The sequence below is a fragment of the Leptosomus discolor genome, chromosome 8, assembly GCF_034619465.1.
Source record: "Leptosomus discolor isolate bLepDis1 chromosome 8, bLepDis1.hap2, whole genome shotgun sequence".
Lineage (NCBI taxonomy): Eukaryota > Metazoa > Chordata > Aves > Leptosomiformes > Leptosomidae > Leptosomus > Leptosomus discolor.
In genome coordinates, this window is record NC_141398.1 from 41,450,325 (window position 1) to 41,474,746 (window position 24,422).

General features: G+C 45.5%; 1 protein-coding gene across 1 annotated transcript; it reads left to right on the forward strand.

Moving 5' to 3' along the window:
• Window positions 1-730: 730 nt before the first annotated feature.
• On the forward strand, window positions 731-23,941 carry HSF4 (heat shock transcription factor 4). Its single transcript, XM_009959265.2, has 13 exons — window positions 731-853; window positions 4,986-5,094; window positions 6,249-6,376; window positions 7,187-7,311; window positions 9,629-9,704; window positions 11,151-11,215; window positions 14,085-14,184; window positions 15,159-15,283; window positions 17,142-17,366; window positions 19,399-19,504; window positions 20,973-21,038; window positions 22,419-22,506; window positions 23,745-23,941. The coding sequence occupies exons 1-13, from the start codon at window positions 731-733 to the stop codon at window positions 23,939-23,941; spliced, it is 1,533 nt and encodes a 510-aa protein (XP_009957567.2).
• Window positions 23,942-24,422: the final 481 nt, after the last annotated feature.

The window sequence follows — 24,422 nt, forward strand, 5'->3', positions numbered from 1 at the left end:
ATTTTTGGTGAATGCTATTTGAAGAGCAGTTTCTGAATTGAAATGATCCTGGCATAAATGCACTGCGAGCACCTATTTAGAGCTATCTAAAGTAATAATAATAATAATAATAAAAGCATATTGCCATCTAGATTCTATGTGTAGCTGTTTTTATCACCCTCTCTTCGCACCCGAGAGCCAAATCATTTCTCTTGAAAATAGCATAGGATCTGTAGCCAAAACAGCTTACAATTTTGACTTTTCAAAACCTTGCCAAAGATGTGCAGCTCTGAGGTCTGACCAGCACTTGTTCATCTGTGGTGGCTAAAGTTTAGGACAAGGGAATTCCAAAGTAACAATTTAGGTGCCTTCACAAACCTGGCATTGCTGTGCTGGGGTGTCCCCCAGACTCTTGGCAGGTGGGTTCACTCCGATGACGTGCTAACCTCCCAGCATAAGGTGCGCAGCACGTGTTCCCTTTGCATGACGCTGCGCATTTATTCACAGCTCTGTGAGATCGGCTGCAGTGCATTTTCATTCTGTGTATTGTTCTCTGGGGCTGGTGATGCCATCGCATTGTGCTGAGTTTTTAAGAGTGCGAGCAGCACTGCTGATGTGACTCCCTGGGAGCCTACTTTCCACTGGCCCGGGATAAAATTCGGTGGTTCATTCTCTGTTGGACGCACACGCGTGCAGGGAGGCAGGCACGCTGAGAGCAATGGGGTTAGTGTAGCTGGGACCCTGAAAAACTATGCAGGATTCACCCAGCTCTCTGGTGATGGATGGCTACTCCAGCAATGTGCCAGCCTTCCTAACCAAACTCTGGACACTGGTGGAAGATCCTGAAACGAACCATCTCATCTGCTGGAGTAGTGTAAGTACAGTGAGTATCGGGTGAGCTGAGTGCCTGCAACACCAGGAAAACCCAGGTGCGAGGCTTGAGTACTGCACGGCACAGCAGCTTCTCTCTGCTTCACAAGTGCTGGCCAGCTAACTGGGAGAGTGAAAGGACTGATAGTTCATTAAGGCAGCCTTTTGGCTATACCCAATATTATTTATCTGCGATATTGTGGCTTTTCTGTTTGAATGGGACAACTGGTTTGGGAGTGTTTCAGTAGCAATATTTGCACATTTCGCTTGAAGCATCTTAAAGGGTGTCTAATACTGAATCTTCTAAAAATCCAGACTCTTTAAGAGACAGAGGTTTTTCACATTGCATCAGTCTGTGGTTCCCTAAAATTTGCTAGAAAAGGTGCAAAGCCCTTAAATTCTGCTGCTGTTTGTATTATCTTGCATGTGTTTCTTAGCAGCCTTTCACAAATGCCTTGGGAGAAGGCAGCAGATAAAGAGCATTCAGACCTCAGGCTAAAACCCATAGTTTAAACCGATCTCAGACTGGAACCCTAAGTTGCTCAGATTTTGGAAGAGCTCCACTTGATTTTTCAACAAGTCTGTGTGATGGTTATGGTGATGTGTGTCAGTATTGTCTGTGCAGCTTCATAGGGATAGATTGCTTTGCTTTGGCTTCTTATTTGTCACTGAGGCATTAATACAGTAAGTGCAATCAGAGAATTAGAATTATTTTTTTGGTCCCCTTTGATACCACATTGTGCATTTTGACACCACATTGATTTTGATAGCATTTTGATACCACATTGTGCTTTTGACCTGACTAAAACTTGCTGCAAATAATGTGATTGGTCTTCAGCAGGGAGTTACCAGATAACTTGTGTGCATAAACTTGTTCTCTGAAATCAAGAATCTATAACAGAAGCAGTTTTAAAGGGGGGCGGGGGGGGGGGGGGATATTTCTAAAGCAGCCTTTCTGTCATGTGTTTGTGTCCAGTGGAGTTTTCATTCAAAACTTGAGATAGGATTTGAGCTGCATTGTTATCCAAGGCAATGGTTGCTTTCTGATGTTGGATTTAGATGGCCATACCTCTTGAGAACCACCAAGTTTTGGTATCGTGGGTTTTAAATAAGGACTTTCAAACTAGGAAGGATTTTCTAACCTGTACAAATAGTCCTCTCTCTGTTGCACTTATAACATTGTGATTTTTAACTGCCCACCACCACCATGCTCTGCTTTTCTTCAACCTAACATAGGCTACAGCTACTTTCTTGGGAGATTTTTGTAAGGCTTTTAGATATCTAAGTTCCCCATGTTTCTCATGTTCTTCCTCTTCTATCTGTCAGTGTTGCTGGAGCTAAGAAATTGTGTTCATGCCTAAGATTTCTGGACATAATCAGAACTCTTAGAAAATAGGACCTATAAGGACCTATGAACTGTTTCTTAGCATGAAGGAGAAGAGATGGAGGGGAAGCATGGTAATGGTTTATGTATACACTAAAGGCTGTTGTAAGGTGGAAAGCAAAAGTCTGCTGTCTGTGTCTATGGTGGATTGGACAAGAAGTAATTAAATGAAATTTTGAAATGAAAGGTGCAGTTAGGAAGAACTCCAAGCAGACATTAGAAGATTAGAACTCCTGCTGGAGCAGCTTGCCTGGGCAGGGCATAGGGTGTCTGTCCTCACGGGTCTGTCAAAACCAGTTAAGATAAGCATCTGCCAAGACTGACATGCTGCAGAGTGAATTTTACCTTGGGTAGACAAGTGTCTCCCGGCTTGTGCTCCCACGATGTGAGACAAGCAAGACACAGCTGCTATGTGGGAACAAGCTGGAACATGCATGATTGGTGAACACACAGTAACTCCAAAGTCTCTCGTGTCTGTAGGAGGCCTTTTGGGTGCACCAGCTTCTGAGAATGCTGCAGCCCTGAATTCAAAGGAATGACCTCTTGAGAGAGGCCACAAGGAGATGTTCAGGTACACAAAACCCTCATGCTTCTCATTTTACATCACCCTGCCCAGCCTGGGACACGCAGATGTATCCTAGAGAGTGAGTGGGCAGAAGCACAAGTGAGGCAGGATAAACCAGCTCTGCCCCCAGAACAGCCTCTGCAGTGTTGGGAAACCCTGGTCGCTGCTGTCTTGTCTGCAAGCTTAGTCTGCAATGATAATTTCAGCATATGGGTTATTAGTGAATCTCTTAAGCACTTGACCAGCCTTGCCGTCTGCTGCATGGGGTAAAGAATGATAGGACAGATGCTGGTGATGGTCAAAGGGCACTGTCAAGGCAAGCAGTCATGTTCAGTGTTTGCAGCAATGAGTAAGGAGCAAGACATACAGCTGATCCAGAGTCATATGGTTGTGGGTGTGCAGGGTTAATTGTTAGAGCTGACAAACGAGCCAGAGCATAGAGGGAATTGGCACCATTTGGTGATGGAAATGTACTGGCACTGAGTAGGGCAGCAGGGTTTGCCAGCCGGCTGTTTTCTGGTGGCCGTGGGCAGGCTACAGGCACATACCGGCACCTCTTTAGTCACTGAACTTTCTCGTGGTCCTGATTCCACTCCCTGTTTTAGAAACTTCCAGGCAGCCCTGACAGCACCCATGCAGCTATGGACCCTGTGATGGGTGCGTGGTGGGACCTGCACACAGCTAGTACGCTCCTACTGCACGCAGAGCCTGAGTGCTCACTCTTACGAAACGCTGTCCTCCTCTGTCAAAACCCACTCTGCTGTGAAATAACCCCCCACCGCTTGACTGCTAATGATAACGCTGAACACAGCAGGAAGATGGCTGTGGCTGTGCTGGTCTCAGATTCCTCCCTACCAACATCACGCAGATGCTGGTGTCTTTAGCTAGCTGTCCCTCGAAACCAGCTGAGTTGGTAAGTCCCTAACATCTGCTGATGTCTTTGCCCTGGCACAGGTCTCTGCATCTTGCCTGTTCCTCCATAAAGCTGTGGAAAGGTTAGGCTGCACAGTGGGGTGGTTCCCCAGGTAGCTCTTTGCAGCTCTTTCCCTCTCCACAAGCAAAGCCAATGTGAGCCCCAGACTTCTCTGCAAGTTTACAAAAATGCCATGTGTGCCCCCAATTCCGTATCTGAAGTCATGCTTCCTCATTCCTCCAAATTGCCTGTGCTGTCCCTCGTCCAGAGCAGAGATAGGATTTAAAGTGGTACCTCTGTCACCGTATCCTGGAGACACTGATCTGCTGAGGTCTGAGATTTAGAAAACATTGTTTCAAAGTGTGGGTTACAGAAGAAAATTAATTGCTAACATTTCTGACCCTTAAAAAGGTCATCTGGATTGCTGTTTGAAAAAAGTTTCAAGGCAGCTTCATTGTGTTGTGTCTCACAGGCCCTCTCTGTAGCAGCTTAACTGTCAGGAGGTAGAAGGCCAGGCAGGGGAAGCACATGGCCTACAGTGTGTCTGCCTCTGCTAGCGATCCCAGGCAGTTTGCCTTGTTTTGCAGTCATGGGTCCTGGCAATGCAACCTCAGAAACGGATATTTTATCTGTTTGACATGCATGTTGCTAGCCTGGACTGTAAAAGCATGACTGTTAACATTTTGTGGTTGCCCTTGTGGCTGTGAACTTTCAAAAACAGTCAAGAGAAGGTATGTAGAGCTTCTGGATCAGCACAGTGTCTCCAGGGATGATTTGCTTTCTTGCCTAGCTGTGGTTCTTGTGCCATGTCTCCAGGCAGCCTCCCTCCAGGACTGCTGTGCTCTGGAGCAAATGGGTCAGTTAGACCTATACAAGCAGACTGAGGGGTTATAATGGCAATCTCCACTTTACAGGACGTTCTTCAGACACCAGAGTCTTTCTGTGAGGTCCATGCAAGGGTGGATGATCACAAGCTACCGCTCTTTGTGTGTAAAAGTCTGTAGTTCCTTTCTCACGTCCAAGGCTCTGAACTAAGCAGTGGCAAAGCTTAGCAGGAAAAGATCAAAACTGCAGTCATAGGGGACTGACTGTACCAGAACTGAAAGGAGCACATCTGTCATTGAAGGCTGCTGCCACTCTTCTCAGCTTCAAGGTGATAGTTCAGAGGGCACAACTTCCCCTGCTGAGTCCCTCAAGGGAATCACCTCCTACTGGGCACCTCTCATGGTCGGGGACGGTCTTCTGACTCTCCTTTGTCCTTGTCTCCTTTGCAGAATGGCACCAGCTTCCATGTATTCGACCAAGGACGCTTTGCCAAAGAGGTTCTGCCCAAGTATTTCAAACACAACAACATGGCCAGTTTCGTCCGTCAGCTGAACATGTGTAAGTTCAACCTCCAGATCCTGGGTCCTACAGACACAGTGACAGAAAGTGGGGGTGGGACAGGAGGCATGAAAGAGGACTGTGGGTAGAAAAGTTGAGCTCTCACATATAGGCATTATTGTGACATTATTGATTTTGCCAAAGAGGACCTGTCTCTGAGATGCCAGGGGAGTGAGTTCCTTGTATTGACCTTAGATTCCAGCATGAAATTTCTGTTAGATTAAATTGTAAGATGTAAGCTAAGAAATTTCAGCTACCGGGTTTTCTGCTTCTCTTGCATCATTTTGATGACCTATTATTATTTCTTTTCCATTTCATTCTATATGGGGCTTTTTCCAGCAACCTGATACTGTGACACCTCCTGCAGAAACTGCTTCTTTTGAGGGTAGCATGCCCAGAGCTTATCCATTTTCCCAGCCGTATCACTGAACTAATTACAGACAGTACTTCTCCCTGCAAACCTTGCCTTGCTGATTGGACATTTCCACCCTTTGATAGAAGCTTAGGCGTAGTTTTCAGCCACATCTAGACCATGACTGTATTAAATATGTTCTTTTCTCTGATAGTTTTTTGAAGTTTTTCAATGACTAATTCACAAAGTTCCTCAGTGAAGTTTTAACTTCACTATTTAACTGGATGGTAGCCCTACTGTAATTTTTAGACCAGTCTTTACATACAATTAGTAACCTTTCTAGGACTTCAGAGAAGTACCCAAAGTAGATTTCCAAAGGTGCATGTGACCCTTTTTTCCAAAAGTGACACCTGGTGCTGGTCTGTGCCTTTGAAAAACCTTCCCCTGAATCCCTTAGGCTTGCAAATCAAATCAGAGTTTCATAAAGACAGGCATTTCAGCTCCCAGCAGACAGACTGACATGCCCAAGGGATTGCCAGCGAGGTTTTCACAGTGTGAAAGTGTGTCCCCAGAGCCACAGGGTGTCTAGCAGGATGCATGGGGCTCTCCCTTGTGCTGGATTTCTTGTAGATATGGCCCAAAAGCGTGCCTAGCCATGGGAGGGAGCAAAGCTGTGCCTTGAGCACCGGAGCAGCTCAAAAAGTGGGACGAGTGAACAGAAATGTCCTCAAAAGTGATGGGGGTGGGGGCAAGGAGGAAGGCCTGGGTCTGTCGGCCCTTCACCCGTACCCTCTCCGTGCAGACGGCTTCAGGAAGGTGGTGAACATCGAGCAGGGGGGTCTCGTCAAGCCTGAGCGGGATGACACCGAGTTCCAGCACCTCTGCTTCCTGCAGGGCCACGAGCATCTCCTAGAGCACATCAAGAGGAAGGTATATGTACAGTTGCGGCGGGAGTCCTCGGTGTGCAGGGCTTGGCTTTCATCAGAGTTTTGCCAGGTTTTTTTTTCTCTGTCACTCAGTAGTGCAAGACCTTTGTGTAGTGCTGCACAGCCAGGCTTACTTTGCACAGCTCTGCTTTTTAATCATGACCCGCTTTTCTGGATAAGTAGAGCGTAACTCCTGAGGGGTCTCCCAACAGTCATCTCCTGCTGTTATAGAAGAGAGAACCTACTCCTGCCCTCTGTTTGCTGTCTTTTAACCTGTTATTGATGCCCAAAAAGGGCTGTTCTCCTACAGAATTAGTGTAGCAGCTTCAGAAAAAGGACTTTGGCAAAAGTCTTCTGGAAATCCAAGTGTAATATGTCAATTTGAAGCATTACCTCAGGCTTAGCCCTGTAAAACACGAGGCTGGATTTGGTCTCTCTGTAGTTAACGTAGACAGATTTAATCAAACAACCTAGTTCAATTCCTCCCTGGTCCTCAGAATACCTCCTGCGTGTGTCCATTGCCCCCCCCCCCGCTTGCCCCCAAGCTGTTTTGAAATAAGTCCCCACTCTGGTGGGGAATGTTCTCTGCCAACAGCCTCTCTGTGCAAAACGATTTGTCCTGCTCTTTGCCCTATTTTATCCCACACAACAATACTCTAAGGGTAGTTCAGACTCTTGTGTACATCGCCTGTGCTAGTATTTCAGCACATCAGAGCCTGGCTGGTGGAAGTCCTGCACCTGAGCCACACCAAAGACTGTCTGTCTGTGGCCCTTCTTGTGTTCATAAAATCCAACTTTGACTTTTCCTCCTCAGGTGTCAGTAGTGAAAAGTGAGGAGACTAAGATGCGCCAGGAGGATCTCAGCAGGTTGCTATATGAGGTACAGATACTGAGAAGTCAGCAGGAGAACATGGAGTGTCAAGTGCAGGACATGAAGCAGTGAGTTGAATCCTACTCAGGCTGCTTCTTATGGGCGTTTGCTTCTCTAGGGTTGTTGATGTTGGGGAACATTTTAAAGGAGGAGCCTTACACACCTCCCTCCCAGGGAGCACATGCTGAGCCAGGGACTAATCACAGGGACTAGATCTGTTGAGGCAATAACATGCAGGGTTTCTATGCAGACCCAATGATCTACAAAATATGAATTAATGCTCAGCCTCTGTCTTCTGTGAAAGGTAGACATATTCTCTTCATCTGTGTTTTCCCTTTACAGATGAGGAAAGCAGAGAGGATGCCATGTAGGAAATATATGTGTAACCTGGGGACTTGACTCAGATAACTGTATTTTCTTCAGATAGAAATGATGGTAAAGATGTAATTCTTTCTCACACATAGAAGGGACCTTGGCAGAAGTGTGATGGTGTCCCTGCCAGCTATTAAAAAAATAAAAAAATAAACCTCTCTCATCCTCCACTTCCAAAATATATGACTGGCCTAAAATATATAAGAACATAAGAACTGCTGTGGTGTTTAGTCCATGGACCCATCTCTCTGAAGACTGTCTTCTGACATGGTCAAAATGGTTGTATAACAGCAAAACAAGCAAATGCAATGCTTCTTACATGTGGCTGCCTGACCTCCAGCTGTCTGAGACTGGGGTTTTCTGACTCGGACATAGTCACTAGGAATTTAGTAAATAGATATGGTTTTATAAATCACGTACTTGAAGAGGTTTTTATTTGCCAGCAGAATCTTAATCCTTACAGAGACCTTAGTTTAAAAAGCACTTCATTAATCAAAAAGACCCAAAAACCTTCTTTTGTAATGAAAGCTGGTATTCGTACATCACCAGATGACACTGGTATACTGAGCTTTGAGAGAACACCATATACTGTGAAACTTCATTCCAGCCCAGCACCTTACATGCAATGGAGAAATCTTTTTACCTGTCTCAATTTTTAATGACTCCCACACTTAGCACATGCATGAAATCACACCGTGAAATCCAAGTACACTGGCAAAAAGTTTCCAGGCTTGTATCCTATTAATTTTTAAGGAATTTCAGTATTGATAATTTGGCCTTGCTTTTAGATTATTCTCTCTTTGATTTGCTTGCTCCTTGCCTCCACCTGGAAAAAAGCAAAATTGTATTCAACTGATGAAAATAATACAATTTTTATAAACTAAGACAGACCAGAAATTCCAGGCTGAAACCATGTTAAGAAATTTACACTGGTGAAGAACTATTAGGACATAACTCCAGTACAAGCTGTCAGACTAAGGAAAGCTGCTTTGCTGAAAATCCTGTCAGTACCAGTGCAGAAAGTTCACTGCAGAGATTCTTGCTGTACAAGCTGCTCTACTAGGGCGAGCCCTGGACCTGGACTGGGTAGATACTTCCCAGTTCTATCGTCAATCCACATTATAAAGAGTAAAAAGACAAAGGTTCTGTACATTTCACTTGTTTGGTAGGTTTTGCTGGCCTGTCAGTTTTGGTAGATCCAGGTACTCTTGAGATAAATTGACTGGCAGAACCTTGTGCAGCATGGACCTGGCTGGCATCCAGGTTTGGAGGCAGCACAGTAAATAAACTCTGCATCTCCCCATCCCACTTTCTGGGGCTGACTGTTCAAGGAAGCCTGTAAGCTCCCCTGTGTGCAGCATTTGCAGACAGAAAATAAATATGCTCTGTGCAATTGCAAGCTGGACACAGGTCTGTGTTGAATGAAATCAGTGACTCCCACTAATAAAATCATTACAGTCTAGTTTCAAGGCTCTTGGCTGCAGAAGCATCCCTTTAGCTGCTCCAGTCACTCCCAAACATGCCTTTGTACCACCACATGTATGAGGTTTCATCAGGCAGAATACATAGGATCTCTGTCCATAGGCTTTCTTGGTCTTTGGGGACACTGGGGGCAGTTGTGGAGAGGTTGGGCTTTCTTGGCTCCTGCAGGAAGGACAGTCGTTGTGATCAAAATCATTCAAAATCACAAATCAGGCCTTGCTAAAATTCTGAGTTTGGCCCAAATGTTCCACAAAAACTAAACGCGTGTGTCCTTTTGTTACCCTCACCTATGAATGTTGTCTGTTCTTTATTTGGTTTTCCTCTGTGCTTTGGTCTGTGGTTCTTTTGGGGTCAAAGAAAAACAAGGAAAGCAAATGTGTGAATCTGTTTGGGACACTTGAAAAGAGCCAAGCACTGGAAGAGCCCCAAAGTGAGACAGACTTGTGCAATTTGGTCTACTGTGCATCATGGCAGCACCATGGGCTTTTGGGATGTTTCTGTGCTCACGTAAAGTTTCTGTTTCACTTTCAGGCAAAATGAAGTTCTTTGGCGGGAAGTAGTCTCTCTCCGGCAGAATCACTCACAGCAACAGAAGGTGATCAACAAGGTAGTGGTCATATAAACTCCAAACCCTCTCGTACTGCATTGTTAATGTCCTCCTCTGATTGATTTTTTTTTTTTCTTGTCCCATAATCTTCTCCACACTCTGATATTTATTTTCCCTCTCTTTCAAGTTGTGTGATGCTCTTACATGTCCTATGGAAAGAGGTCATTAACAAAGCATAGATTAGGCCCTCGAGCAAAAGGTTTTAACTTCGCTGTCAGTCCTTGCTGTGATGTTAGAAACTACTTTCCTGTTGAAGTCCTGAGCGAGAGAGCACAACTGTCACTCATTGCCCTGTGCTGGCTGTGTTCTGGTTGTACCAATGCCTTTGGGCTTCCCAAATCTTTCCTCTTTCCTTTCTATGAGAAAGGAGCCTCCCCCTCCTGCCAGCACTGAAGCTGCAGGCAGCAGAATTGGCTAGCCATTCCCCCAAGGGGGACCTCCAGCAACTGTTACATTTTCTGGTGTTACTGGTACAGTTGAGGAATTACAGTGAGACCTTTTAGACTGAAGGAGCACTGTGGAGCCATCTCCCTTAAAATTTAGCATGACCAATACTAGAAAAGGCCTCTCCAGTGATTCCCAGGTGCTGACGTGACTGAGCACATCACATTTCCCAGTCCCCCTGCAAGCCACGTTCTGACCCTCACGTGGCATCACAGAGTCATAGGACTGGATAGAAATGCATGAGGCTATCAAACCTTCCTCCAGCTCTGAGGCTGGACCAGCCACACCACTCATCATAGCGGCATTTATGCAACTCTATTTTGTTATATTGAGCAATGAGTAAGAGGCAGCTGTGCTATATAATAATAATGCTCTCTTTGTTTGGAGGTCAAAGCAGAGCATTAGGCTCAAGCTGACCTGGGAATATGTTGCTAAGTAATTCCTCTCCAAAGCCATTCTGCATCCTTTTAGTGTCCTGTTATGTCAACACTGCATTTTACGGGGTTGAAAAACTCAACTGAAAGAGCCAAGACCTCCATCCAGGGTCTCCCTTTGTGGGTTGCTTCTTTCACTTGTCAGACTTTATAGAGCCCCTTACAAAGGTATCTAAAGACTTTTATGGAGGCCAAGTCTAACTCCAAGCCTAGGAATGTTTGCATGTGTACTTCACAGGCAGATTCCCAGTCTAATAGGGCTATCTGGAGTTCTACACGCGCAGAAGTGGAGAGAGAAAGTGCTGAGCCCATGCATCTAGCAGCCTTCACACAAAGCAGGCACCTGGCTGTGTTGCTGGAAAGCCAGGAAGGTCATTTGAGTTCTTGGAAAGCTTGGTCTTGTTTTGGGCTCCAATGTCTCATACAATGTGGTTCCCATTTTTCATGGCTGCTTCCAGCTTTAGGGTGGTGTCGGGAGGGAGGGATGTGTGAGATAAGAATGGCTGCGAGAGCAGGGAGTGCTGAATCACTCTGCTGATTAACACCGGATTTTGATCTCTCCTGACAGCTGATTCAGTTTCTGTTTGGCCAGCTCCAATCAAGCCCTAGCAGCACTGGGATAAAGAGGAAGCTGTAAGTACACTTGTGTGGTGCGCACACGCTCACGGGTGCATAATGCTGCCCCCTCACTAAAAGTACAAGCTCAGCTCGCCCAGGCAGGCGGTCACCGGACCGGGGCACCATGGTGATGGGAAATGAATGGGCTGAACTGCCGAGTCAGACCTGCTGACATGCCCCATTCAGTGGTCTTTAGAGAAGCACCGTGTCAGCTCGTGACCTTTATTTGGGGAACACAGAGCATGATGGGAGATGGGAACACTAACTAGTGGGAGGGTAAAGGGCAGGACCCCACTGCTGGTCCTACAGGTTCTAGTTTTGCCACTTGGCATCAGTGGGAGCAGGGTTGGGCCCAAACAGCCCACAGACACCTTTGGCTTGACCCACAGGTACTGAATGGGGTGTGTATCTGACACAGGTCTGGTGGCATGTAACCTGCAGGCCTTACAGAGAGGAAGGTGGAGAAAGATTTTAGCTAAGGTCATAAGTAAGCTCTTCAAGGTGAGTGAATAGAGGAGCTTGAATTAGGAAGCTTAGTGCCTTCTAGGAGAGCGGCCATGCATTTCTTGCTCTGTGGTGCTTGTGATCTAAAGAGAGAAGAGGGGCTCTTAAGAGGAGAATTTGCCTTTGTGGCTCAGGCTGAGGGCAGGGTCCTGCCTCCAGTTCCCTTATTACCTTGTGGCCTTTGGCAACTCAGAAACTTATCTGTGCCTCAGAGAAAGGAGCCAGACTTCCCAAGAATGGCTGCTCAAGGGAGTTATTTTCTTTAAGTCAGTGTCCTTGTTTTTGGCTGACTTTCCTTGTGAGGATAGTAAAGGAAACAGAATTGAATGAAGTAACTTATAATCTGTACATGCAAGCTGGGTATGCTTACCTCTGCCTGCCCCCTCTGCTGAGCCTCTTGCAAGGGATAAACACTGCAAGGAGAATGGTAGCAAAGAAGAGAGCTCAAGGGGAGGATATCAGCTGAGGTTCATGAGTGGGAAAATTTTCTTCCAGTGGAGTGGGGAAATTTTCTTCCAGTGGAGTGGGGAAGCAGAGAAATGGGATGCCAGATCTGATCTCTAATTTCCACGATCAGTGCCGTGCCCTCCCCAGAAAAGCTCTACAGCCCAAGAAATGTTTTCTTAGACCACTGCTTTCTGAAAAAAAGCAAGTCATTAGTGAGAAACTGTGCTGAAAGGGGCAGAAGAGCCAGAACTATCTGCAGAGCAGCTGTATTGACCTCCTTATGAAGAGGGATCACACTGATACAACCCAGGGGCAATTTGCACAATGTTGTGCATGTTAATTTGTGTTTCTGCTTGCTTGGAAACACAAAGGTCTATCTTCAAGGAACCTCACCTCTTGTGTCTATATCTGCACCTCTAATGTTTTACCTTTCACAGTTTTGTTTTCCTGCCTCTTTTAAATGACTGCAGGAAGGTGTAGTGTACAGCCTGGAGCAACTGTTGGCGCAGACCACAGTGCTGACTGGGGGCTCTGAGTAGGTTTGGACAGGGTGGGCATGTCTGTAGGTCCCACAAGCACATCTGACCTGGGGGGCTGTTAGATTAGTTAGATGCCAAAGTTACTTTGACAAGGTATGTTGAATGGGGAGGTTCATTTGTGGCTTCTGGAGCAGAGAGCTGGACACTTAGATTCGTAGTTGTCGCAGGGCTGGCTATGGTATCTTGGTGTGTACTGAAGCGTAGGTTATGCCATAACAAGGTCCCTGTCAGGGTGATTCAAATATTCTTTTTTATTCTGTTTTTTTAGTTAATGTCACAGAACAGAAAAAGGCTGTTAAACGAGCTGTTAGACAACAGTGAGATCTCAAGCACTGTGGTCATTGTGTCCTGCTGGATCATGCCCTTCACTGCAGGATCTAACTGGAGTCTAAGCAAACCTGTAATTTCTCCCAATGTATCCAGCTGCAGTGTCTGTAGGATGAAGGGAGCTAGGAATTATCTTTTGTCAAGCCTGTTAGACTTTACTGTGGAAAAACTGTTGGCTTTCCCTTGTGACTTCTGCCAAATCACTGTCTTCTAAAAGAACACTGAAGATGCTGTTCTTGACTGCAGGACAGTAGGAGGAAAAGAGGAATTTGCTAGGCAGTTTTATAGGATCATTACAGTGGTAACAATAGTGGGTGTGCAGTAAAATATACTAGTTCTCAGCTTCTCTGGGACTGTATCACAAAACCACAGACTGCCACTGAAGTTTCGTGATGGAAAGGCAGTGCCATTTTGAGGCCCCTTCTCATTTTCAGTCATGTACTAAACATAAAGCACTCCTGCTGCAGGACCCAGCGCGCAGATGCGCTTCTTGCTGTTAGTGGCTGTCTGTAAAGCCTGTCAGTCATTTTTTAAAGGCCTGTATGCAATGAGTTTAGGCTCTGCTCTGCTTTGTGTCTCCCTGTTTTATTACGTAGATAGCAGGTGGCACGGGTTCCTTTTATGCAGTGCTATGTTTGGAGATGTAATTTTGCCAAAGAGGCCCACGAGGGAGCTGGTGACAAGGCCAGACTCCCAGTATTGCACTAGTAATTTCAGCATAGCTACCTCCAGTTAGACAAGCTGAGGATCCAGCCTAGAGCTTGAAACCACTAGCAATTAGAAGAAAGTATGAACTGAATTTGCTATTTTACTTGCATTTCTCAAATAAGATCTAGAAAACCTAGATCATCCCTTCTCTATACAGCTAATATCTTTTTTGATGGTAAACTCCTCCAAAACTGTTGTTTCCCTTCCTTGTCCATAACATTTGACAAGACAGTACCTTACAGCTGAGGAAAAACAGAGTACCCAGGAGAAAACAATCCTTGGCTGAGAGGCATTTCTTGTATGGGCAACCAGGAACCAGACACTATGTGCTGGGGAAACAAACCTGTCTCTCTTCACAGACCTCTGATGCTTGACAATGGGATCTCAGCTCCGCAAGTGTCCAAGTACAGCCGCCATTTGTCTACGGACCCCCTCCATGACCCCTATTTCATACAGTCGGTAGGTTCATGCCAGCCTCTGAGCTTTGTGGGATTTCTTTGGCCAGGGTAGAAAAATGTTTGAAGCAATAATACAGATTACAGAGTTAGTAGTTTGGCAAGAGTTTGGCAGTGAAGAAAAGTGGATTGCAAAGCTGAGTGACATTGACTATTTCTTCAGCTCCACTGTTTCAGGGAGGGGGGCATGCTTGCGTGTGCTTGTGCTGCCATGTTCTTGTAGGAGGCCATGGGTTGTGGGAGGGAAAGGCAGACACCGCACATCAAACTCTCTGTGGTGTTACCTCAGCCTGGCTCATCTCAAGGGCAGAGAGGAAAGAAGTATGTTCTAGAGGTGGGTACTATGATCTTTCTAACCAGAGTCAGACTTTTGCAGTCACTGAGAAATCCCTGCCACCCTAACCCAGCAAAGCAGACACCAGACACATGATCCTAGGTCATGCTGTTAAAACTTGAGGTGGCATGAGAGACTTATACTCCCCTGATGGGCTGTGTTGGATCTTTCCTTCCAGAGGAAGCTAAGCAGTCTAAGCAAAATGTCAGCTGTGGTAAAACCCCTTGGTAGCTGACACTTTAGTCACAGTGCTTATTTTACACCTGCACCTCTCTGTGGTTGGAGGAAAGACCAGAGGAAATTACAGTGTTGCATAGTAGGTAAAAGCTTTCTTGATTTCTATAGAAGGAGGACACAAGGGCAGAATGAGTAAACCCTAACTATCTCAGATGGGGCCTTGGACATGCTCTGGGCCTCAGAAGGAGAAATCTCTTTACTGTGAAAGAGTGGTCAAACATTGGAACAGGCTGCCCAGGGAAGTGGTGGAGTCACCATCCCTGGAGGTGTTCAAAAACATGTAGAAGTGGCACTTTGGGACGTGATTCAGTGGGCATGGTGGTGTTGGGTTGATGGTTGGACTTGATGATCTTAGAGGTCTTTCCCAACCTTATGGTTCTATGATACGATTTTTGCTTTCCTTGTAGCCATCGACAGAACCTGCCTCTTGCTTAAACAGCCCTGCAATTGCTGGAGGACCCATCATATCTGATGTTACTGAAACATCTCCATCCAACATAATAAATATGCAATCCCCTTCTGAAAATGACAGGTAAACATGTTTGTGATTAAAACCAGAGAGAGTCAGTTATGGTCATGCATAAGTTCAAAAGAGTTTTTCCTGGCTGCAATTCTACCAAAGTTTCTGCCTGATTCACAAATCTCTATAGAGATGGTGGGCTGGAATATTTTTTTCCAGTTTGTGATGAGGATCGGATTTTCAGAAATAGAGAGGGATAATAACAGCATATCTTTTGAAACAGAGTCCTGAGTTTCATGCTGAGAACTTCCACTCACCTCTCTGAGAGCTACTCCATATGCCTTCATATTTTCTTCTCGAGACAGGGACTGTCTCAGACTTTATCAGCTAATGAGATACCAACACTTGGTTTTGTTGAGAGAGAAAGGAAGTTTCCTTTTGGCTTTGACAAAGAAGAAGCAGAATCAAACTGTACATCTTTCTGCTAATGAGAACTGAAAGGCTGCATCACAACAACTTCCGATGCTTGACAACTTTTCTGTGAAAAGGTCCCAGTAACTTAAGAACTGAATGCAGAGGTATTTTAGTGCTTATCTCTTCCTGCCACAGACATGCAGTGTATTAAGGGCTAGGAGCAGAATAGCAACAACTATGTCAGTGGAAAGTAAGTAGACAGATGAATCATGGAAACAGTTTCTCAGGCTTAGAGGCAAGGCAGTTATACTCTAGAAATTGCCTGTAAATCTGCCTCATAATGGAAACCGTAGCCATAAAATTAGCTCAAAGCATGTAAAGAGTTCCAGATTAAAAAAAAAAAACCCACACAACAAGCTGAAAGCCATTTCTAAAGCAGAAAAAAATTAATATAACCTTCAAGTTGCTTATTTCTACTAATTACTGAGTGCCATCTGGTGGCCTCTGATGGGTGCTGTGTCTGCATGACTTCAGAATCTGAGCCAGCCATGGCCCTAATTAGTTCAGGAGTGTGGTACTTCCTAAATGCACATGAGCTTCCCATGGGAGTTTAGGATTCACAAGATGAGAAAATGATCTGAAAGAAATGCCGAGGAAGGCTTTGTAGTGTCACATCCCACCCTGTATATGTGACACACTCATGTGTAGTCTTGCAGCAGAGCTAGTCTGTAAGTGTTGTAAGATAATATTTTTTCAGTATGGCTTTCCGTGCCCTGTGCCTGTTGATCTACATGCCTTTGTCACTTTGGCTCCAGTTGTGCAGGTTCACAGGGAGCTGTAAAATCTCCCGTTAGTAGTACAGAGTAGATTTTTACATATGAAATGCTATTATTCAAAACTGCAATGTCACATGTCCATCTAAGAATAACGTGGAGTGCCTCTCCCATGGAAAAAGGCAAACCTCTGCTTCCAAACAAGTAAAACATCTCACTGGGACTGTCAGATCTTGATAGCTTCTGTTTCAAATGCTGCAGGGCCACAAGATCTTGACCTGTGTTATTGGATCTCTAGAGTGCTTGCTAGTCCAATCCTAACTCCTGCATGGGAAGGTCTTACTGATCCCATTCCTGTCTTTTAGGGTGGAGACTTGTCTTTTTTAGGAGAACCTCTCTAGCCTAGTGACCCTTTAACCTGTCTCAAGCCTAATGCTCATCTCAGGAATGATCAACACATGGAAGTGTATGTTCCATATTTGCAGAACAATTGAATGGGGCAAATTCATTATAGCTATGACTGGTGAAGCGACTGAAGATATTCCAGCTGAGCATGTTTCTGGAGCTTGCTGAAAAGAAAACAAGATTGCTGGTTTCCTTTGCCCACCTAGGGGAACAGAAAGATCCTGTGGGGCAGTTTGATGGGAAGTGGAAGCAAGCCCTTGTGCTATTGTCCTTCCCAGTAGCGCAAGGCCTTTGTGGAGCAGATGTGTGTGCGGTGCTAAGTCTTGTCTCTGATACAGAGAGAAGTGCCTCATGCTGATCAAGGAAGAGCCAGTCAGCCCTGGAGTGAAAGCCACCGCTGAGCCTGATGTCCCCCTGCCAGGCTGCAGGGCTTGCTCTGAGCCCCCTGTGCTCCCAGTCGCCATGGTTCAGTCTGTTTTGGAAGGCAAAGGGAGCTGTGGTGCAGCCCCACCAGGGACCTCACAACCATCTGAGAGAAGAGGCAGAAGGGCATTGCTGGACAGGTGAGGGGAGCGAAGGAGAGCTGTGGCCCTGTGTATTTCATGTCCCTCTCTTCCCATTAGCAAGGGGGAAAGGGAGACTGACTTGAAACTGCCTTACGAAGCCTGGTGAGCCCCATCCTGTACCTGCAGGATCCTGCTTAGAGGACCGTTGAAGCCCAGGGGACAGTTCACAGGGGTAGGGGCTCTGCGGATGACTTGCTTGAAAGGACCCAATGGAGGGAGAGCTGTCAGAGCATGTGCACCAGAGCCATGGGAGCAGGAAGAGGCTTTTTGCAGTGAGAGGGATTTGCCCGAGGTCCAAGTGAAAGCTGAAGCCCAGACCAACATCCGCGTCTGCAGACTTGCAGGGCACTGCATCGCATTATGCCTCCAGTAGCTCACGTGCCCTCTGTAATTTGTTTTGTTGAGTCTTCAGTTACGTAAAGTCATACAGAGATATTTGTCACTGGTGTCTCTGTGCAGTAAATAAGGTGTCACTTGTGTGCCAGTACGCAGACAGCGATGGGAGATGGCAGCCAGCCATCGTCATAACCTCTGCACTAAGTAGGGCATGTATTTGATAAGGCATCAAAGCATTTATCAGGCCCAGGCTTGGGTTTGGGAAGGAAATCATTTGCCCCCATTCTTTTCCTCTCCTGTGCTGTGAAGTCAAATAGACTTTTCTCTTTAGTCTGTTTTCCCTTTGCATCTCCTCCTATCACCTTTCCAAGGTGACTTTCCTGAGTCAGTGCTAGATCTGTCTTCAGCGGACAGCCAGTCACTTTGGCACCATCACGTGGGCCACACCCTTCTGGGGAAGTACCGAGGAGCTGACACTGCAAGAGATCTCAGCTTCTCTGTCTCTGACTAAGAGTGAAAACCTACAAAACTTAGCTGCATTGCTGTGCTTCTCTCCTTGAACTGGAGGGGCTCAGTAAAATACTGGGCAGTCCAAAGCAGGGTTTTATAAAACGGTAAAAGATCATGCCTTAAAATCGTGAAATAGCGAGTGAGGTCACTGACAGGGATGGAGAGTTGGGAGTTCGTGTTCACTGCATGCCGAAGTCTGATACAAAGAGATGGGGGTTTCATTACTTTGAAGCCAGGGCACACAGGCGTCCTGCACATGACAGTCACCCAGACAATGATGTCCTCTTGCAAGGGGGATTAACGCAGTGTCGTTCAGCTCAGCCACAGGGCGATCTGGGGAAGCCACTTTTGGAGCTGTGGTCTGCTGTGGTCTGAGACTGAAATCCCAACAGCACTGATGTCATGGGTGAGTGTACAGGAGACTTCACCAGTGGGAGGAAAGCATGGTTGCTGCTTGGTGGATGACATGGAAGTTAACTGCAGAATTCTTGATGGCGACTGCAGCAATGTAAGGAGGACTGGGGGGAATAAAACCCCCCCAAACACTCAATAGGGTTGTCAGAAAGGCTTCTGTTTTCCTTTAGATCCTAAGAGAGAACCAGATTCCTCCTTCTGAACCCACTGGCTACTTAAAAACATATTATTAGAAGAAAAGTCATCCTTTTTAAAAGACTGGATTTTAAGAGAAATTTTTATAGCTTTTGGGGGGATGAAACACAGCAGGGCCTCACAGTTGCTCCTTTAGCTGAATGTCTCTGGTAAATGCAGCCTGCCGACTGAATGCCTGCACGTAAAAGTCACTCCTTTAAAAGCCATTAGCTAGTAGTAATTCAGCCATCTTGGGCCCAGGAGGATGGAAATGTAGCCTGTTCTGGATCCCAAGTGCCTCTCTAAAAGTATTTCTCCTAAGGAAAGACTATCCATCCCCAAACAACATGCATGACCCAGGAGAGGAGTAGTCTCCCTTGTTTTACCATCAGCCCCGTCCCTTGTGTGCTTTTCTGCATTGTATTTCTGGGATTAATCAAAGTTATATGGCATAAACCCAGGCTGACGGTGGACTCTTGGTTTTCAAAATGAGATTTAAGCATAAAAGTTATGTTGGAAGGCTGTTCAGTCCTGCTTTCCGTCTGTGTGTATGCAAGTTTCATTTGTGGCAATATTTCCCTTTGTCTTTTCTCAGAACAGATATTTCAGACCCGTTGGAGGGCACTGACTGGAGCTTGGAAGGGCTGCAGCTGCTGCTGAGGAGCCAGCAGTACGGCCTGGAGCCCACCAGCCTCTTGGATGTGAGTGGCAGGCCCTTACCTGGGCAGTGGGGGAAAGCAGTTGTGAAGATCACAGTGGTACCTTTGGGCTGCACATCAAACAGACCATGCTGCTTGTTCTTGTGTGGTACTTTGGCTGTCACATGCTGCCAGTAGAGTCATAGCTCTGTTTTGACCTGTTTATAAGAGCTGGCAGGATTTCAGACTTTCAATAATGCTTTTTTTTATGTCTCTTCTGAAAATATGCATGTTTGAACTTCTAGGAGCACAAAACACGGTGCATTTGGTAAACATGTCATCATGAGACCTAACATATTTATGTAAAATAGGTTCGGTAGGACTCTAGTGAGTTCGATAATTACTGTGGTGGGATTAGTTTATTTTCTGCATATTCTGCATCTTAGATACTCTTAAAATGTGTTTAGCTCTACTACATTCCCCTTTTCCTCATGTTCTGGGAAGTGTAGCCTCTCTGTCTGCTGAGATATTTATCTGTCTGCAGTTTTTATGTCACTGTTCTTTAGAAATGGGCAGTGGCTTTTTTCTTAAGTATATATGCAGAAATATGAAGATTTGTTGATTTCTCTCTTTCACTCTCTCTCTCCTTGTACATATAGTATGTGAAAGGTTTTTGCCAATAATACAATAAGTCTGTACATGAGAAAAGAATCTGTATGTCAAAGATATGCTCCCTTGAGGAGATGCTTCAGATACAGGCACGTGGTAAGCTGGCATGGATAAACAGGAATGAAAAATCATTTGAAAAATCAATCTTATTTTCTTAAACCTCATTCCCAAGTGTCTGTGATTGATTCTGATTTCACAGAAAGCTTTTCTAATGGCCTGCTTTATCACTGACTCCATTGGTTTCTGTTTCTTATTTCTCATTAGGAGGTGTTTTCCTGTTACTGACACACTTTTCTCTCTCTGTTCAACTGAACGTCACGAGAGTCATAATGAGTCATAAAACTGTACCCTAGATCAACAGCTCCTTTTCCCGAATTGCTCAGACTTCTTAAGAAATTGCCATTGAGGCACAGATGCAGCAGTACTCTGCCCTCTGCCACTGTGTTTTGGAATGCTTTTTGAAAACCGTATGAATCTGGAAGTGTCCTAGGACCCAAGAGCAGCAAAAAAGGGCTTTGACTTGCATGTGGAGTGACACAAACAGCTGCCCTGGCTTATGACACGACTGTTGCACCGGGTATCTGCGCTGTCCTTCCACTGGCAAGGCTTGTAGGGATCAGCACAAGTGCCCACAACTCAGCCCTTGCTGTTCTGGCTGTCGTACAAATCAGCAGGCATGAGCCTTTGCCTGTAGCTTCAGCTGATATGTCCAAGCAGCGGAGGCAAAGGCAGAAGTTGCTTTCTGGCTTCTCTGCCAGCAGGGCCACAGCCTCTAGCAGACAGCCAAGGCAGGCAGCTGAGGATATGACTAGCCTGAGCCATTACACCTTTCAGAGCCCTAATTACATTTTTCTCCCAGCAGGTCTTTAATCCAAATTTATCTTTAACTGAGTGGAATTTGACTGAAATGGAAGCCAGTCTGTCCCCGGTAAGAGCCGTGTATTTCTGAGATGTGATGATAATAATAATGTAATTATGAAGCAGAGCTTTTGGATAACTGTGTTATTTTATAGCCAAAGGGAGAGTGTGGTAAAGCACAGCAAGTACTTGTCTCCTCAGGGTAGGCTTGACCTGTCTTTTCTGCTCATGTTCAGAGACATGTTGGTGTCCTGGAGTCTTTAATTGAAACTGGCCTCTCTAAACTTTCTGTTAGTCATGTCATGCTAATACCACAGATTCATAAAGTGTCTTTGTGCCAAAGCTCTTTATTAAAAACACCTTTATAAAGTGCAGCCATCCCTGTACATTTCAGAAACAGTAAAACCACACACAACTAGAATAGAGGTTTGTGCATACTGGTACAGAAGAAACAAGAAGAAATTGTTTGGCAGTTTTTGTTTGGACACAGACAGTTCAGAAGTGCATGTGGCGATTTAGTAAACAGTGAAGGAGATGTGTGTGTTTTGTGGCTGGGTTCTTTTTCCTGCTTGATGGAGGGCGAATTTTCAGAGCCGTCACTGCCAGCCAGGTTGGATAAAGACTTGGATGGTTCTGCCATCTCTACAGACACGTGAGCAAAGTGTAATCTGTTCTAACAAGTGTGAAAGGTCTCTAAGCCTTCTTCATAATATCACTATCCCTTTTAGGTTTTGATTTAATAATTTTGAATTTACTAGGTAATTCCACTTCCTGTTAGGAAGGAGAGTCTCTGAAGAGATAGATAATATTAGCAAGTCTTGGAAGCAAGGGGTGGCCCCTTTTAAAAAGGATTGCATGAGAGAAAAGGCCAAGAGAGAGGCTGCGATGTTCCATAGCTCAGTCCTCAAGTCCGCTGAATTTTCCAGCATCTGGTGCAGCCTACCCTTAGGCTTGCTCGTCCTGCAGAGTCGTGAGCATAGAGATGCCTGGATGTAATACCTGCAGCAACTCTGTGCCTAGAAGCACTGTGCAAGCAAAAGCTAGTTTTATTTTAAATACAGTCATAGGCAAATTGAAACAAAATCCCTTTCATATTTGTTGCTGGCTGCGGAGGACTCTGGGTTTGCTTTGTATGGCAGAGGGGCCGGGACAGCCACAGTGACACTAGCCTGGCCTCCTCGTGTGACATGAGCTTCACACCATATTAGCCAGTGCTAATAGGGGATTACATCTCCCTTCAGGCATATCCACCCTTGAGCACACGCTTTTGGCTATTTTACCACAGCACAGGTGAGGCTGGGAGGAGAGGCAGGGCAGGGAGGATAGCTTGCATTGCTGGTGGATGTTGTGCAGCATTGATGAAGCACTGATTTTTCAGAAATGGCCTAGTTCTAACAAGCTCCCCTGTCTTTGTATAATTGTACATTGTAGTTTATATTTTTGCATCAAGATGCAGCGACTCGCAGTGGATCTGGAGAAGAATGCAACTGAGCTGTCCTCAAAAGTGTTCAACCCACCGTTTAACAACACCTGCCCAGGTAGGAGTACTAGCAGCTCTTGCAGACTCAGGAAGGGGGAGGTAATCAAGGTGTTAAACGGGTCAGCAGCTAGATGCAGCATCCAGCACTGACCATTTGCCACTTTGAGGGAATAAACCACATTTGTCATTTTACTTTCATGTCAGTCCGCAATGTTTCCATAACAACTGCTAAACTACTTACTGAGCAATGGGAAAAGTATGGGGGATAAACTAAGGTTTAAATGTAATTGAACTACGTCTGTTTCTGCTTGGGTCCACATCATATCTCTCAGTGTCTCCACAGTTTTTGCTGCCTGTTCATTGCCACCTAAGAGCCATGTGGTGATCTAAGTGGGTAGGGGTGGTAAGAGCTGAACGGGTCTTGTCTCTCCTCTGGTTCCTGCTGCAGAGGAGGTGACCTGGTAGCTGCTAGCAGCAAGAGGCAAAGGTTATGTCTCCGTCTCTCCAGACTTTCTACCAGACCTCAAGGGAACTGTCCAGCTGATCTCCTCCCACTCACTTACTCTGATAAAGTGTCACTGACCTTAGATATTAATCTAGAAGTGTTTTCTGGTCTTGGAATAGTGATGTATTATCATTTTCATGTGTATTCAGCTGGGATAGACCTGATAGAGAAGCTTTTGTGAGCCTTAGTTTGGTGCTGTAGCCACCTGACACCACTCCAGAGTTCTGATGCATTGTGTGTCTCAAGGACTTCCAGTCTCCACCTTAAGCTTAGCATCTTGTATGAACATCAAAGGCATTAAAAGCCCAGCTATGCTGGAGAGAATTCTTGAGCAGGCTGGAGCTGAACTGCACAAGAGGAGCATCCCCTGTTCACAAAGCCTTTCTGGTCCATGTAGTGGCGTGATGCTGGAATAATGGGGCAACTGACAGATGCCTCCTTCTGCAAAGATGAGGAAAACCAGACAGCTCTTGAGCAAGGGAGAAGAGAAGCTGCTCTTATCCACTACTCGGTGTCTCCAACCATTTGGTCATCCCCCTTTCACTTCTTGTGAGGCATTTCAGCATTCAAGCAGAACCCAGCTTGGCAACACGCAGAGATTCACAGCAATTTTAATGGGCTTTTGAGTGACTCCAAGTTTGACCCAATGTTTCCAAGCATTTTTTTGCCTGGAGTGAGGCCCCTCACCTCCTGTTGCAGTGGGGATTTGCCACTTTTCAGTTCTACATACGTAAAGTCTGGTAACTTGCCTTCCAGAAACTGAGTTTTCTGTTATCCGTTTGCATTCCTAGGGAAAGATGTCATTCTTGAAAGCACCCAGCAGTTCCTCATTGATCGTCAGTCAATCTTTGGAAATGACCTCATCAGCTTGCCTGAAAGTTCATCACTTTATGTTCCACCTGAAAATATGGCTTCCTACCTGTCCTCTGTGGGTGTCCAAGGGGATATCCCGTTAAACCTGAGCTCTTCAACCGACAACAACCAGTGATTTTAGCTTCCAAGAAACAGCGTCTCCCTCCCACCCACCCAAGCATCCACAGGTTTGAATGTAAAGAAACAAAAGTGCCTCAGAAACCAACAAGAAAGTTTCTTTTTGTGCCCTTTCTTTTTGAGTAGATGGGAATGGTCAGTAGCTGTTGCATTACCCTCCCTGCACCTGGATTTCGGTGTTCACCCAGGATATCAATTTTAGAACAAAATCCTGCTTCTGGTGCTTGCTGCTATGGGGAGTGAGAACTTGGCAGGACTTCTTTATTTCTTGAAAATGCTTTTAGAAATTTCAAATAATCTAATAAAATTTAAGTGAAGAGTAGCTTAAAAGTATATCAGGGACTCCATAAAATAAAGTGATCCTGACTAGTGTCTGCAATGGCAAACTGTTGGATTTTGTTGGGGCAGCACAGATTAGCTAAGATGCCTGACCCTTCTGAATGCTGTTTTTTAAATAGGAAAATAGTTCTATATGCCAG